This window comes from Psammomys obesus, unplaced genomic scaffold, assembly GCF_907164565.1.
Source record: "Psammomys obesus unplaced genomic scaffold, mPsaObe1.curated_primary_1811, whole genome shotgun sequence".
Lineage (NCBI taxonomy): Eukaryota > Metazoa > Chordata > Mammalia > Rodentia > Muridae > Psammomys > Psammomys obesus.
Window position 1 is genome coordinate 13,693,590 of NW_026596162.1, and position 17,370 is coordinate 13,710,959.

General features: G+C 44.4%; 1 protein-coding gene across 1 annotated transcript in view; it reads right to left on the bottom strand.

Moving 5' to 3' along the window:
• The window catches only part of Fam120a (family with sequence similarity 120A), an 87,359-nt gene extending 69,995 nt beyond the window's left edge, over nt 1–17,364 (bottom strand). Inside the window, exon 1 of the mRNA XM_055595280.1 lies at nt 16,885–17,364. Coding sequence (XP_055451255.1) covers nt 16,885–17,358 — 474 coding nt within the window. The 5' untranslated portion in view covers nt 17,359–17,364. The remainder of the gene's footprint in view (nt 1–16,884) is intronic.
• Nucleotides 17,365–17,370: the final 6 nt, after the last annotated feature.

The following is a 17,370-nucleotide window of genomic DNA, read 5'->3' on the forward strand; positions in this document are numbered from 1 at the left end:
GCAAAACTGTATCTGTGGAAACAGACTGGAAAGGAAATGATCCAAAAGAATATGTGTGCACAACTTTTTGAGAGAGAGAGGAGGGTAAGAGGGATTAAGAGAGAGAGAAAGAAAATGGAGAGAGAGGCCTAAGAAAGCCTGTTAAGGACTGGAAGCAGCTTAGTGGCTGAGTGAGGACCTAAGATTTGCAAGGGCCTGGGTTCCATCCAAGCACCACCACAAAAGAACAAAAAAACAGACCTACTAGACAGCCAGCCCCGCCCTCTCCCTGTCTGTCTGTCTGCTGCAGACTTTGGGCAGATTCTCACATTTTACAGGTCCATCTCAGACAAAAGACAAGGAGCTCCACTCACACAGCCACAGCAGGCACTCATCTCTCCACCTCCACCGCAGCCACTGCGGGGACGCTGCTGCCACTGGAGACACCGCCTGCTAATCTGTAACTTAAGAATCTTTGGGAATTCAAAAGACAGAGCATTCTCCTTCTCAGTGCTTCCCCGGTGTCAGGCAGCAAGCCTTCTCTAATACAAAGATGTGTGTGTGTGAGTGGAGGTCCTTGTCTTTTGTAGAGACAGACCCATAAAATGTAAGAATCTGCCCAAAGTCTACAGCAGAGAAAGGACCAGAGAGTATGTTTCTTTCTAATAGGGCTGTTCTTTTTCCTTTTTTGTAGCAGTGTTGGAATAGAATCCAGGGCCTTGTATATGTTAGGTCCTCACCCCAACACTAACCTGCCTCCAGCCCTTAACCAGGAATGAATGAATGAATGAATGAATGAATGAATGAATGAATGAATGAATGAACGAACGAACGAACTAGATAACTATAGTGGCCCAATAAGCAATTCTTCAAGCTGTTAGCAAAGGGTAGTTGACAAAAGACCTAGCTGAGGATGTGATCAGAGTGAAAACAGCACAAACAGAAGGCCTGGGCGAATAAAGCAGAGAGTAATGCACCATAAGACAAGCCACCTATACAAAATTAAAAATGAAGTCACTGGGCATGGTAGCCACAACTGTAACTTCAGCACTTCAGAGGTGAGAGGAGAAGGACCAAGAAATCAAGGCCAGCCTCAGCTACATTCTTACTGTCTCAAAATAAATAAATTGGATTAAAATTTAAATTCGGGCCTGGCTTAGGGGATATACATGCCACCTGTGCCTAAGAACCTGAGCTGGGATGCCCAGAATTCATGTAGAAGTGCTTCTTGTACAGGAATCCCAACACTGGGGAGGAGGAGCCAGGAGGATCCCCAGGAACTCACTAGCCACATCAGTACCTTCTAGCTTCAATGAGACCCTGTCCCCAAAAATAAGGTAGAGAGCACTGGCCTCCACATGCACACACATACATTAGCACAGGTACATGTGTGCACACCTATACATCACATGTACACACATAAACACCCAAATTGAGTCCTAGAGCGTCAGTGCTGGAGAGCCAGAGTGGGGTAAATAGGAGCTATGGTCATCTAGACTACCTCTGGTAATCAGGACTCCACTACTTTTTCCTTTGCTTTCGCTAATACTCTTCCCTGGGTAAGCCTGGGAATAAGACAATGAATTTTGTATTTCTATAGCTTCACAAATTTGTTAATTTCATATTTTACAAGTGAATAAATACTATGAAGCTTGAGGCTAGTGAGGTAGCTGGGTAGTTAAGAGTGCTTGCTCTGCCATCATGAGGCCCAGAGTATGGACCCAAGTACCCATGTAAGAAGCCAGCATTCCACAAACACCTGCAGCCCTGACTCCAGCCAGGGCAGAGTGGCAAAAAGGCAGGAGGACCGCTGGGGTTTGTGGGCTTCTAGCCTGGCCAAGAGGGAGTGTAAGGATACATAGACAGTGCCTAAAAAGGAATAGGCAGAGAGCACTTAGAGGATGGCGCAGCTTGCTCTTCTGGTTGACACACTAGCACATAAACAAACATATACATGTAAGTGAGTAAATAAATCTTTGTGATTGAAGCTCTACAGTGAAGTGTTTGCGTAACAAGCATGAATCTACAACAGTGGTTTTCAACCTTCCTAATGCTGTGGCCCTTTAATACAGTTCATGTTGTGATGCCCAACCATACATAAAATTATTTTCGTTGTTATTTTGTAACTGTAATTTTGCTACTGTTACGAATCATAATGTAAATCTGTGTTTTCTGATGGTCTTAGGTGGCCCCTGTAAAAGGTTCACAGATTCAAACCCTAACATGGAAAAAAACTGTATATGGTCAAGTTGGTGGCACATGTCTATAATCTCAGCACTCAGTGAGTCAAGGGCAAGGAAAGTTCAAGTCAGTCTAGGTTACATAGCAAGATCCTTTCTTTAATAATAAAAACAAAAAAATGAAAATCTTAGGCGATGCAATGTTGAGAACACTGTTACTGTTAACTCGCAGAAAGCATAAACGAGAAAACTAACTCTTCACACCTACCTAGAGAGAGCCATAAAGGAAGCTCCACTGAGGTGGATCAAACTGGAATTTCAGCTGCTTTGTCACTGGAAAGTCACTCCAGAAGCCAGAGGGCACCTGCTCCGTTAGAAGTGGTGCAAGCTTATAATCAAGGACGGGTAACTCCAAAACTCCTGCACATACCCCAAAAAAAAAGTTTCTTCGGCTCCAGCTGAGGGCCAGGCCAGTGACCCACACAGGCAGCAGCCTGAGCCAGCAGGTGAGAGCTACAGCCCTCCTGCAAAACTGGGCAGGGCAAGCTACTGCTAAAAGTTTAAGTGGCAGCAAACTGTACGGTTTTTGCTCTCAATAAAATACTTTCTATTTAGTTTAGGATGATTATTTTTATTCTACTATGAACTTACCACAGAATTATGAGTTAATTTTTTTAATGTCAATATATTTTTGAGGGGGAGGGGGTTGGTTGTTTTTTTTTGAGACAGGGTTTCTCTGTGTGGCCTTCCCTGTTGTGGAACTTGCTCTGTAGACCAGGCTGGCCTCAAACTCAGAGATCCTCCTGCCCCTGTCTCCAGAGTGCTGGGATTAAATGCATGCTCTACCAACACCCAGCCTATATGGTTTTAAACGTCATTTAAAAAAAAAAAAAAGCTAGAGAGATAGCTCTGAGGTTAAGACCACTGGCTGCTCTTCCACAGAACTAGCTTTCAGGTCCCAGGAGCTTCCAACGTCTGTAAATCTTGTTTCAGGGGATCCAATGCTCTCTTCTGGCTTCCATGGGCACCAGGCACACAAGTGGCACACAAACATATATGCAGGCAAAATACCCATACATTTTTAAAAAGAGGCAAAAAGATCAAAGCTGATTTTATAAAGAATAATTAAAGTTTCTAAGACTAGCAAGTATATAGTAATTTGTTAATTGGGAAGCAGCCACAAGTATAGCCTGGGGTAGTACTGACACTCCCAAAATCTATGGAAAACACACTCCTATACAAGTGGGAAGCTGTCTAGTTAATATCTCTGTCCTTCTGTCTTCATCACAGGGAAGCTGGGGTGACAGACTCATTACATGTGAGCCGCTCAGAATAACGAACACTTGAAACATGTCAGGCACTTCTTTGTAAGTAAACCAGGATATGTCAAAGAGAAACTACACTGTGTATGACTTTTCTCAGAATGCTTTTACAATAGACCAGGGGTTACAAGTTAGCCTGGTCATATGAGGATGGAGATGAACCTGAATTCTTCTGTTTAAAACAGGTTTTGACTTATGCCCAGGGAAGTCCAATCAACAACTACTAATGGTGAAACTTAATCCCAGCTGCTGTCCTTATTCTAGTCCAATTCATAACTTGGGGCACAAGAGCCAGTTCCAGTCTGGTGAAGTGGGTTGTTATCCCTGACTTGAAAAGGGAGATTTAACTATAACAGCATTCATTCCAAATTCTCCCTCTAGAGAAACTATAACCACAGCCAACTGAGCAGATCTCACATGCCTCACTTATTCTATAGGAATGAAAGTCAACAGTCATAAGAGCAACAAAAAATATTTGAGTTAGCCTAGAACGCTATCACAGCCAGCAATGTTTCTTCTGAAATAAAAGAAGTGGCACCAAAAAAGATTCACAACTTTGGCAAGCATTAGGGGAAAGCAAACCACAACCATAAGTAACCACATTCAGTAGGATGGTTACTATTCAAAAACTAAATTAGAAATTTCAAGTAGATAATAGAAAGCGTAAGCAAGCATGTGTGGGGTAAGACGCAGAGTAGAGCAGCACAGCGACAACGACACAGCAGTCCCCCAAACTATACATCATGGGGTGGGCGAGCCAGCTCAGCACGAAAAGCTTGTGCTTTGCAATTGCCCACCCACCCACACCCATGTAACACGTGGGATGGGCATGGTGGCCCATCTGTAACTCCACTCCAACAGTCAGAGGTAGAGATGACATTTCTGAGCCAAAACAAAGAAGGTAGAGATCAGTAAAGGGTGACACTCAGCATCAACCTTCAGCCTCCACATGGACACACACACACATGTGCTCACACAGGCATGCACACTGCACACAAATATATGTAAAAAAATGGCTTTTTTACATAAGGTGGCAAATTATAGATGTTTACCATACTACAATTGTTTAAAATTGTATCACCCCAACTCCTGATAAGATATAACATCTTATTTAGTAAATAAAGTTTTCTTCTCCTTGTGGATATGACAATTAGGCATATGTGTAACACCTTTTCCCAGCTACCACAGGGTAGGGCTTTTATTGTTTCCATTTTCATGTCTTCAGCAGGACGTTTGTTACATCTGACTCAATTCTTATTTGGCAATAAGTTTTCTTTGTTTTTCTTCCCCTCTTAAAAAATAAAATAACAAAAGCCACGCATGGTGGCAGATGTCCTTAATCCCAGCACTCAGGGAGGCAGAAGCAAACCTAGTCCAAAGCATGTCCAAGACAGCCAGGGCTACACAGAGAAACCCTGTCTTGGGGAGGAAAAAAAAGTAACAAGGGAGTAGATACTGTAAAAGAAATGCAAATTAAGTTGTATATTTTTAAAAAATTTTAAAACCTGATAAAGAGGCATCCATAGTATTTCATATGAATTCTACTTAAAATAGGCTACTATAGCAACCTCCAAATGACTCACCTACAACTTAAAAAGATTATCTTTGTTAAAATCATTTGAAACTGAACACAGAGACACGCACTTAAGTCTAAGTTATAACACAGCAACATCTTATATCTAATAAACGATAAAATTTCGAATTCATCCCCAAATTTGAAATGCCAAAACTTAATTTTCAGAGTTCAGAAAAAAAGAATTCTAGGTTGATAAAAATTTCCCATAGCGAAGTCCAGCAGCTTGTGAATAGTCTGGCAGGTACAGAGAAGCCCCGACTGTCTGTCGGTGGGCTGCCACTGATCTTCATGAATGGGCTCTAGCATCCAGACCGCACTTGGCCTCAAGGGATCAGCTCCTGGCTGGCACCCTCCTGTTACTGCACCATACTAACTGGCAAGATGGCAAGATGGCAACAGCATGGGAAATCCCTTCTCGTTTTTGTTTTTGTTTTTTGTTTTTTTGGGGGGCGGGGGGGGAGGTTGAGGGTCAAGACAGGGTTTTTCTGTGTACCCTTGGCTATCCTGGACTTGATTTGTAGACCAGGCTGGCCTCACATGGATATGCCTGCCTCTTCCTCCCCAAGGACTGGGGAAATCCTTACTTTCCCAGGCCGTTAGTTTGATTTGATTTTTTTTTTTTTTTGTCATTTGTTTTTTGTTTGTTTTGTTCTGAGACAACAGCAAAATAAATAGCAAATGGCAGGACACACATAGATGACACTGTCTCTCAATGGCAGCTCAGCCCATACTTCCCCCATGATGTCTAGAAAAAAGTATCTCAGATCAGGAGCACCAAGAGGGAAAGCAGCAAAAAGCCAGTTTACTTACACAGCCCTCTTTATGCCTTCTCACAGAGCACATCTTGAGTTAAGACGAATAAAAGGATTAGTGCAAGATAAAACCTAGGCACCAGGTGGCCCGGATGAGCTCAGGCAGTCACCTTTGGAATTAACTCTGACTTTGGGCAGCAAAAATTCTACTTCTGTTATCACAGGGCCTGCGGGAGGGAGGCGGTGCTGGGCGGGTCACACTTGGCAGGTGGTCTGTGAACAACTACAAAACCCAGGATTGCTCTAGGAGCAGGGTGACAGGCAAAGTCCTGTTACACTCCATAGGGGAAGAAAAAAGTAAGAGCAAATTAAACAATAAGCTATACAGACATCTGGGGAATTCTAAACCACTGTATGCTAACTCTGGTTCGATTTTTGGTTTGGTTTGATTTTTCAAGACAGAGTTTCTCTGTGTAGCCTTGGCTGTCCTGAACTTGCTCTGTAGAACAGGCTGGTCTTGACCTCAGAGAGATCTACCTGCCTCTGCCTCCCAGGTACTGGGATTAACCAGTACCACCACCACTGCCAGGCTGGTTCGTGAATTTTTAAAATATTGCTATTATTACTTACTTACGTGCACATGTAAGTCTGCACATCATGAGGCCAGAGGGGGTGAGAGCCCCTGTAGCTGAACAGCAGGAGCTCTGAACCACTGAACCATGGCTCCAGCCCCAAACTCTGTTTCACTTATAATTAGTTTTGGGTTTTTGTTGTTGTTGTTTTTATTCTGTCTACAGATCCACTGGGAAACAGCCTAATTATTCAAAAATTCTAAAATACCTTTTCTTCACATAGAGTCTTTTGACATTTACTCCTATAGTTTGATTGCCTACTGATGTTGGAATGTGTACTATGTGTTAATTAGCTTCTTTCCATTAGTATAGACTTCAGTAAACTAAAATGAAGAGTACTGTAGTCTAAAAATATCTTAATATAAATAAATGCATGTTTAGTTTAGAGACTTGAGCTGCATTTCGAGTTCTCTTCCTGGTATACGAAGGTCCCAAAGGCCCTACAACTTAGAATCCTTGGATTTGGTTGCATCAGAGTTTCCTTGCCTTGGCACTTCTGGTATTTGGGACTAGCTAACTCTGCTGAAAGGAGTTGTTCTAGGCGCTGCACAATGTTGCGGCAAACCTGGCGTCTACCCAGTTAACACCCTCTGGGGGCTCTGATGACACTGCCAACTACCTCATCTGTCAAACCTAGCTAACTACTCCCAAAGTATTCACATCATTTTATGGCATCAAAAAAAGTTCTAAACGTTAACAAGAAAGACTTACTTCAATACTCTCTAACCCACAGCAAAGATTCCCAAAGGCTTCCCTAATTATCAATTCCCTTCATTGTTCCACGTCAGGCATTAACAAGCACTCAGTTGTCTGCTAAAATTAAGCCCCTTTTAGGGCTGGCGGGATAGATCGGTGGCTAAAAACACTGGCTGTTCTCCCAGAGGATCAAGGGTTTGATTCCCAGCACCCACAGAACAGTTCACAAGCACCTAGAACTCCAGCACTGGAGGAATCTGATGCCATCTACGAGCCTCTGTGGGCACACACATGGTGTAGCTATACATACATGCAGGCAAATGATCTATACACATAAATAAAAAGTTTTTAAAAAATTTAAGTCCCTTGGGGAACAGAAAAGAGAGCATAAGAAAACAATATCTTGCCGGGTGTGGTTGTGTAGCCTTTAGACCCAGTGTTTGAGGCCAGAGGCAGGTGGATCACTATGAGTTCAGGGCCAGGCCAGTCTACAAAGAAAGTTCAGGACAGCCAGGAAAGAAGCAAAAAAAAAGAAAAATAAAGAAAAGACTACATTTTGATAAATGGATATAAATCCAAATGTTGAAAGAAAATAAGTCTGTCTATATATAAAAGAACACAGTAAGCATTTTTATTAAAAAAGCAAGTATTGCTGTAGTGGTGCAAGTCTTTAATCCTAGCACTTGTGTGTGAGGCCAAGGCCAGCCTGGTCTACAAAGCAAGCTCTTTTTTTTTTTTTTTTGGGGGGGGGGGGGGGGACTGGGTATCACTATATAATTTACTATGTAGACCAAGCTGGCTTTAAACTCACAGGTTCAGCCTTCCTTTACCTCCCAAGTGCTTGCTTGCTAAGTAAGCTCTTTAAAAAAAAAAAAAAAAAAAAATACTTTATGTGCATTGGTGGTTTAACTGTGTGTGTCTGGGTTAAGGTGTACTATCTCCTGGAACTACAGCTACAGACAGTTGTGAGCTGCCATGTTGTGCTAGGAAATGTTCTTCCTCTGGAAGAACAGCCAGTGCTCTTAACCACTGAGCCAACTCTCCAGCCCCTACCCTGCAAGTTCTAGACCAGACAATTCTACACAGTAAAAAAAAACCCTGTCTCAAAATAACAAACACAAGGCCAGGCATAGTGGCACATTCCTTTAATTCCATCCAGCACTCCAGAGGCAAATAGAAGCAAATTTCTGAGAGTCCCAGGCCAACCAGGGCTAAACAGGGAGAACCTGGTTGGTTGGTTGGTTGGTTGGTTGGTTGGTTGGTTGATTGGTTGGTTGATTGGTTGGTTTTTAAAGTGATGTTGGGATTGTGGAGATGGGTCAGTGGTAAGAGTACTTGTTCTGCAAGCATAAGGTCCTGAGTTCAAATCCCCAGCACTCACAGTTGCATGCATCTGTAACCCAGCCTTGAGGGGCAGAGACAGACAGATCCCTAGAACCTGATGGCTAATCAACCTAGTCTAACCAAAACAACAAGTGAAAGACCCAGTCTCTAAGCAATTAAGTGGTCACTAATAGACGTAGATAATCTAAATTCCTGCTCAGGCCTCCAAACGCACGCTGTGGATATACACACACATCCCAGGAAAAATGTGGCATTTGAGACAGGCTTTGAAGTGAGTAAAAGTTTGACAAGCTAAGTGACGTACCAATCAGAAAAGATGGCAGAATCAAATGAACAGATAAATAAGGTAGGTCAGGGGTGAATCATGAAGCAAGACATATAATAGCTCAGGCTGCAGAAGGGTCTACAAGTCTGAACAGAGCTGGCTTACTTCAAGTCTGAGCATGACAGGCCTCCCTGAAGATGTGGTGGGCTGTTCTACTAGACTGTGCAAGATAAATAACCTGGGATAACTCTGTGGGAGCCTGAGGCCATTCTGATGGCCCCCACAGTATGACAGGCAGGAAATGGTATTAGTTCGAAGTATGTCTGAAATTTCTAGTTTCTGGTTGTATTTTAATCTATATCACTTCATAAATGCCTATAATTTGGTTCCAGAAGTTGCCAGTGGGCTTACGAAGCCTTCTGTGCCGGGAAAGCTGGGAATGAGGAAGAGGAATGAGCTGAGGGAGATGACCTGCTAGCATACAGGTGTGGAGGACTAGCAGAGTTGGGGTGGGATAGATGACTGAAGTAGTGGAGATTGATAAGAGTGGTCTTGAGTCTCAAACCTGTCTGGTGAAAAGGAAAACTAGACTGTGAAAAGGAATGGTTGGAGTCAAGGGGAGTAAGACGTCCAGAAAAGAACACAGCACAAAGGCCTTACAGGGGCTAGCATTTATCGGATCTGCACTCTGGGACAGCCAACAATGACATTAGAATGCATTCAGAATGAGAAGCCAAGAGACAGACTAGGGACCTAGCTGGTAGGCTCAGGGGTGGAGAGAACAAGCCTGGATGGTGGAAGGAGAGGGGACCACTAGACAGTAGGGGAAGGAGACAAGGCATACAGCAAGAGCTTGGCAGGCGTCAGGTACTCTGAGCATATGGGTGAAATGCCCCTCACAAAAGGTGACTCTGGACACCAGGAAAAACGGTATGTAATAAGGAAGCCCCAAAGACTTTTGCCTTTAGGGAAAGTCACAATTTAGCAACTCCAAGAAATTGCTTTGACCATGAAGAGGGTTCCAGAGTCCATGTGGAAAAAGACAGTGGGACTGTAAAAGAGAAAAGAGATTTAGGCAAGGATAATAACGTGATAACAATAAACGCTCAGTAAGAAACTGGTGTTCAAGAGCTGAATTCAGCCTAGAGCCCTGTTTTGCTTGGCTTGACATCTTTTAAATGGGATAATAACTTCAAATAAAATGTGGATTTCTGGTTTACTTGAAAAATCTGACATCTGGCAGTGTAGATGCACAGTCCTGCATGGCTTTCATGTCATTGAGGATGGTGGCTCATGCCTATTATCCCAGGAGGCTGAAACAGGAAGACTGCCCTTAGTTTGAGGCCAGCCTGGGCTACATACACAGTTGGCTCCAGGCCAGTCTGGGCTACATAGAGTGATACTCTGTCTCTAAGAGAAAAGTAAAAGGCAAGACAAGACATGGGAGGAGAAGGGAGGATAAAAGAGAAAAGAGAGAGAAGGGGGAAATGAACTGAAAGGCTAGGCAAACTACAGACCACTACTTTAAAAAGACAACTACAGGACAAGCTTTTAATTCCAGAAGAGGAAGAGGTAGGAGGATCTATGTGAGTTCAAGACCAGCCTAGTCTACATAGTGAGTCCCAGGACAGCTAGGACTAAATAGAGACCTTGTCTCAAAAAATATAGAGAAGAGACACACATTATATATATATAACACATTATATATTAACTCATTTTAATGTGTTAAAAAGTATTTAAATAGTAGTTAAAAATACTTTTTAACACATTAAGAAGCTGCTAATGTGTACTATAACAGATGACATAAAATGCATAGTTGCTGCAGCCACTGTGGCAGCAGCAAAGCAATTTGATGGAACTAAATATGACTGGAATGTAGCTTAGTGATAAAGTACTTGCTTGGCAAGCATGAAGCCCTGACTCAGTCTCCAGCACCACTGATGTGTGTGCACATGTGTGCATGTGTGTACATATATGCTAAAGGAAATTGCAAATGACTTAGCTACTCTACTCTGAGTACATACTGAAGAAATAAAAGCAGATATTCAAATCTATTTACATACCATATTCATAGAGGCACTCCTTATTTTTCCTAATAATCAAAAAGCAGGAGAAATTCAGATGTCTAGCTATGAATATGTATCACACACAAATGGAATGTTGCTTAGCTTACAAAATTACTGACCCTTGAAGATAGTAGGCTGCAGCCATATGCTCTGGAACATTTCAATGTTAGCATACACATTCTAGCTTTCTGTGCACCTTTCCTGTGTTGAGCTAGAAGTCCCATCACATTAAAGTGCCTCCAGTGTTCACTGGAGTCACACACTATACACGTTTGCCTCCATGTATATAGCCTGTAGCCATCCCAATTAGAGTTAACTGTGCTTCAAGAAACTGCCTGAATGTGCACTCCTCCTGTTAACCAACACAGGGCTGTACTTACAAAACTGACATACTAGAGAAAAATATTTATTCTTTATGGATGACCAGTCTGAGTAAATTCTGAACTGTATTTCCTGGTTACTTAAAGGTCCCTGAGAATTGCTCTTAGTTCCCCTGAGCTTTTTTCTTCTGCAAAGAAACCCTGCTGCTCCAACTGTAACTGAAAAATGCCTCCTATCAAAATGGCCAGGGCGTAAGCAATACATAGGCACACCCTTAAAGTACTCATACAATGAAACTGGACTTTTGACCTTAGCCTGCACTTCCCTTTACAGGGTTACTAGTCTCCATTTGTAACTGAACCAGGACATACAGTACATACAGCTTCTTGCCGTGTAGAATGGACAGTAAGACACTGAGGAGTAAAAGACAGAGCAAATGTGAACACGGACCAGTAAGCATCCCGCTGACACTAGGCATCCTTGCCACTGACTCCCAAGAATAGATCATCATCCCTAAAGGCAAGTGTGTTTTCTTGGCTTGGTTGAAAACAGTAACACCATTTCATGTAAGCTCTGAGTCAACAGACCAGAGCCTTGACTTAACAAAGCCCCACTGGAAGGAACTCAGGATGAGGTCTCAGGAACCTCGGGATAAACTTTCACACCTGTACCTCCAGTCTGGTAGGAGAGATGTTTAGACAGTACCAGTGAATTAATGTCACCAAGATCTTTAAATAAACACAAGTCACTCCCTGAGGTTTCAAAGGTTACCATGACTCAAGAAACACAAAAGCCACTCCTCCAGTGACCAGCAAATGCCAAGTTCAAGCACCACTGTGTAACGTCCACAAGAAAATCATCTCACCTATAAGCCAACTCGTAATTGTCACAGAGATGCACCAACTGCAACACATACAGCTAGGGCCGGTGAGAAGGCTCCGCTGACAAAGGCACCTGCAGCCAAGCCGGACAAGCGGAGTTCTAGCCCGGGTACCCACATGGAAAGAAAGCAACTGTCCTGACTTCCAAATATGCCCCCCACCACAGAATAAATTTAAATGCAATTTTAAAACATCGCTATTTTTCTATTCAAGAAGTATTCTCTAAATAGAAAGGATTTCTCTAAATAAAGATGACAGGAAAGTGTAAGTCCAAAGAAGGTAGGGAATGGGAAAAGGTGCAGATGACCAACAAAGACGGTTTACATGTATGAAATTGTCAAGAATTAAATAAAAGATATCCTCAACCAGGCATGGTAACACATGCCTGTAATCCCAGCACTCAGGGAGGCAGAAGCAGGCGGATCTCTGTGAGTCCAGGACAGACAAGACTACACAGAGAAACCCTGTCTCAAAACAAACAAACAAACAAACAAACAAAAATCCTATTTTAAAAACACTAGAAAAATGAAAGACAGCTTTTATATTTTGTAACAGAAATGTTTTTTACACCTCATAATATATGCATGTTCATATCAATTTCTTTAACCATATTTATCTAACTTTTCTTAAAAATAGTAATCATCATACAGCAAAACTAATTTTTATTTATCTTTGATGTACAGTTTTGATTTTTAAATGTGATAATCACTAGAACAGAGGCCAGGTCAGCCTCCATCTGGCAGCTCTAAGTGTTCACACCCTCTCCTGACTGTCGAGCCACTGGCTGGGCTCCCATCACTGTGGCTTTCTCTTTAAGAGGCCATACAAAGAGAATCACACTTTGTGAACCTGGCTTTATGCATCTGCACGTGCACGCGCACGAACGTGTGTGGTGCGTGTGTACATGTTATGTAGAGGCCCAGAGTGATGATGAGCATCTTCCTCAAAGGCTTTCTACCATTTTTTTTTTTTTTTTTTTTTTTTTTTTTTTTTTTGAGAAAAGGTTTCTTACTGAACATGGAACTTACTGGCCAGCAAGTACTGGGGATCTTCCCATGACATCCTGCCAGCACTGGGGTTACAGAGGTACACTGCAGTGCTCAGCTTTTCTGTGGGTGCTAGGCTCCTACTTTAGATCCTCTTGCTTGGACAGCAGGCATTACCAAATGAGCCACCTCCCCAACTGCTAGTTTTGTTGTTGTTGGCTTTTTCTCCCCCAAGAAGGGTCTCACCAAGCTGAGGCTGGCCTCTAACATGCTACACAGCCAAGGATAATCCTGAACTTCTTCTGATCCTCCTTGCCAGGGGTGTATGCCACTATGTCCAGTTTATGCAGTGCTGGGCATGGACCCCTGGGCTTCACACACGTGAGGCAAGCATTCTACCAAGTGGCTACATCCCCAGGCCCAAATGCCAATGTTTATATGAATACAGCTTCATTGAGGAAAAAAAAACATTGGTGGGATTTGCTTGAACATGTACCTTAATAAGAAGCTGCCACTAGAGAAATGTTTCAGGGATGAAGAGCACTAGCTCCTCTTCCAGAGGACCCGAAGAGTACTCACATGGTAACTCACAACCATAGGTAACCCCAATTCCAGGAAATCCAACATCCTATTCTGACCTCTGCAGACACCAGGCACGAAAGGGATGCACAGACACACACACAGGCAGGCAGAACATCCATACACATAATAAAATAAAATAACTGCCAGCCCAATTCCAAATGCTCAGAATCCTGCTAGCACTTCATACTGACAGGCTTTCTTATTCACCCATTCTAGAAGGTGTGTAGTGATAGCGCATCACTGTTTTAAGTTTTTATGAGCATACAAAAAAACATTTAAAAATCCACACACTCACACACACACACACATCCTTAAACTGAGAACACCAAAAATAATTTCTATGACTCAAAGTTACCCTTTTAAAACTATGTACAGTAGATTATTATTTTTTAAATTATTTTTAGATTTATTTTATGTGTGTGAATGTTTTGCCTGTTTGTATGTATGTACACCACATTTATACCTGGTGCCTGTAGAAGTCAGAATAGGGCTTCAAATCCCTGGAACTGGAGTTATAGATGGCTGGGAACCACTATGTGGGTGCTAGGAATCAACTCTGGGCCCTCTGCAAGAACAAGTGCCCTTAACTGCTAACCCATCTCCCAGCCCCTCAAAATCATTCTTATAAGATATGTATTGCACTACCCTCAGAGATACCAAAGAACACAGGATTGTTTACTTGTTTAAAAATAGCACCCAGAATTCTGTCTGTTTTTTACAGTTTCACATCTTCTCTCTGGTGTCACTTTCTGCTATTAATGGCATTAGCTCCAGCCTCCAGCAGACTTTCTTCTTCATCCTCTCCTCAGACAGAGCTGAGAAAATGAACAGGCAGGGTTGCTGGAATTACATCTGCAGAAGCCAGAGCAGGTGGAGATAAGCATAAGGGATCCTTCAGGCAAGAAGGACTCAAGTATTCCCCTGCCATTCTATCTAACACTCTTGATATCTTGCTGAAATTTTTCTAAAAGCTAAATTTCATAGGCATTTTTTTTGAAGGTGAAGTTGCTAGAAAGACTGCCAGGTTCTCACCCTCAAACTTACAATCCCCCTGCCTAAACTTTCCAAGTGCTGGGGTGACAGGTCTTCCCTGTCATTCTAAAACCCATTCTACGTTGTCTTAAATGTACCTTAACTCTAGCTTCCAAATACACACTACGTTGGTCAAAATCCTGAACACCAACTAGGGACCTGAGGCATTCACAAGGGCCCAAAGACATTACAATTAACCAGGTGTGGTACACCCGCCTCAGGAGGCAGGGGCAGGTGGAGTGGACCTCTGTGAGTTTGCGATCAGCCTGGTCTACACATAGAGTTCAAGGCCAGCCAGGTCTATACAGTGAGAGTCTTTAAAAAAAAAAAAAAAAAAAAAGTTTAGAATTAAAAAAAATTCAATAGTTCTTGCAAAAAGATAAAATGTGTGTGTGCACACACAGAGAGTGAGAGACTCTAATCTGAGGCAATATTCGTTTTCTTGAATGTCTTGGCTGACTAAAGATACAGCCCTGTGCTCTTAGCAAAAGCAGGTAACAAAAGCTCATTTTGTGTCTTAAATGTTACTTCTCATCACTAAACAACATTAAACCAGGACCATTTTCAAGCTGTCCACTAGAGGTGGATCACGGAGAAAAGGCTTCTTTCCCTCTCCAAGCGCCCCCAGGCTACAGAGAAAAAGTGAGTGGCTCACAAGCCTCTCACAAGAACTCTACGTTAGCTGCCATGCTCCTGAGCCAATCACCACTCCTCCAGCCGCCTCCACCCACAGGCTTAAACACAACTTCACCAATTGCGACAGGATCTGGGTGGGACTTCCGCAATCATTTTAGGCTTAACTACCACCATCTCATCAGTGCTAGCAGGGATATCAGGAAGAGGGAGACATTCTAAAACTTTTACCTCAAGCTCAGTTTCCAAAGAGAAGAACAAGTTGGATGCCAGCGGCAAGTCTTAAAAACTGAAACAGACTTATCCCTCAAAAAAAATAAGTGTTTTAAAGAAAACATGAAAAAGCAAGCTATCCAAACTTGAGGATCAGTTAGGTGCTCAGCTTTCAGTCAACTGCTGGGCCCTTACGTTCTCCTCTGGCCCAATTTTGGCTGCAGAGACTGCTGCCAAATGGACAGCAGAGAAGGCTGACAATGTGGAGCTCTCCTCACCCACCATCAGGGCCCGCTGAAGGTCACTGAACGCTTCCTGTGAGCAGAAAAACGGCTTGGGCACGCTCCTGCCTAGGCCAAACGACCGCCAAGTTCTTCTTCCTGATTCTGAACTACTACCTTCACATCACACATCCACAACTGAACCACCTTAAACGCCACCGAAATGACAAGATCCCATCTCATCAAGTTTTATAGTGCCTTGAAATCTAAAACCAACATTTTATCATAAGCAATTTTTCCAAACGGAGCAGGGGGTCTGTCTTCAGGATCAGAGACCAGCACGGGTCTATACACAAGGTTCCTCTCCCACAGCTTTGGAGGCTATATTTTCAGCCTCTTGCCCCTAACACCCTGGCGATCTACTGTCATTTGTTCTACAGGCTTCCAAGATGAACCTGTTGCTGGGAAAGAGCGGGTTAATTTCGACAGACTTTAAGTCCAAGGCCACTAGGTAGCCTGCCCGACTCCAGGAAGAGAGAAGAGATGAGGATATTGGAGATGACACCATCAATCCCCCCTGGGGTGCGGGTCTGTCCACCAGCCTCAAGTGCCTCATGCACAAGTCTGTGGGCCCACAGCAGGCCAAGGAGTGGGGAGGGATGGCCGTGGGCAGACTTCAACCACGCCGGGCTAAGGGGTCCCGACAACCATCTTGCTCCGGGACCCCTCTGCCGAGGTCGCAAGCAAACCTGGGTATGATGACACGCTGTGCCCCGAGAGGGGGGGCCCTGAGCGACACTGAGGCCTGCTCCCAAGCCTTCCACAGGCAGGGGCACCCAAGACGCAGCATGGGCCAGGCTGGGCTTCCCGGAACTAGTCCAGCGCTGACAACTGGCCCAAGAGACACCACCAGTTCCAACCCAAATCCAAGCCCAAAGGGTCAAGGTCCCGAACCCTGGCCCGAGGGACCCCAGGCCCAATTCTGACCCAGGGCCTTCGGCTCAACTCCGATCCCTGCCCAAGCAATTCCAGGCCCAACCCTAACACAAGCACGAAGAGGCTCGTAGCCCAACTCTGACCCCTGCCCAAGTGACCCCAGACCCCAACCTTGACCCAAACCCGAAGGGATCACAGTCCAAAAGGCACCAGGCCCGATCGTGACTCGGGCCCAAAGGGGCCCCGGCCCACCGGCCCCAGCCGCACCTTGACGTGGAAGCGGATGAGCGCCAGGCGGATGCAGTGGGCCATGCAGACCGGCGGCAGGAACCAGACCTTGGGCGGTGGCGTGCCCTTGTTCTGGACATGGCTGACGATCTGCTGCGCCGTCTGGCGCTCGTTGCCCTGCCGCTTGACCCACTCGTGCAGCCGGGCCTTCTCGAGCGCGCCGTTGAAGAAGACGAAGAGCTCGATGTTGCCGCCGAAGCAGGCCTTGGCCAGAGCCGCCAGGTAGCCGAGCATGTGGTTCCACTGGCCGCCGCTCACCCAGTCGGTGTAGAAGCCGCCGTACAGGCGGTGCAGGCAGTTGTCGGCATCCACCAGCAGGCGCAGCGGGGTCTGCGGGGGCCGCTGCCGCCCGCCGCCCACCAGGCTGCCCCGGGCCAGCTTCTGCAGCTCCACCGGCACCACGGCGCTCGGGCAGTGCTTCTCGATGTAGTCCTGGAAGCCCTGCACGCCCATGGCGGCGGCGGG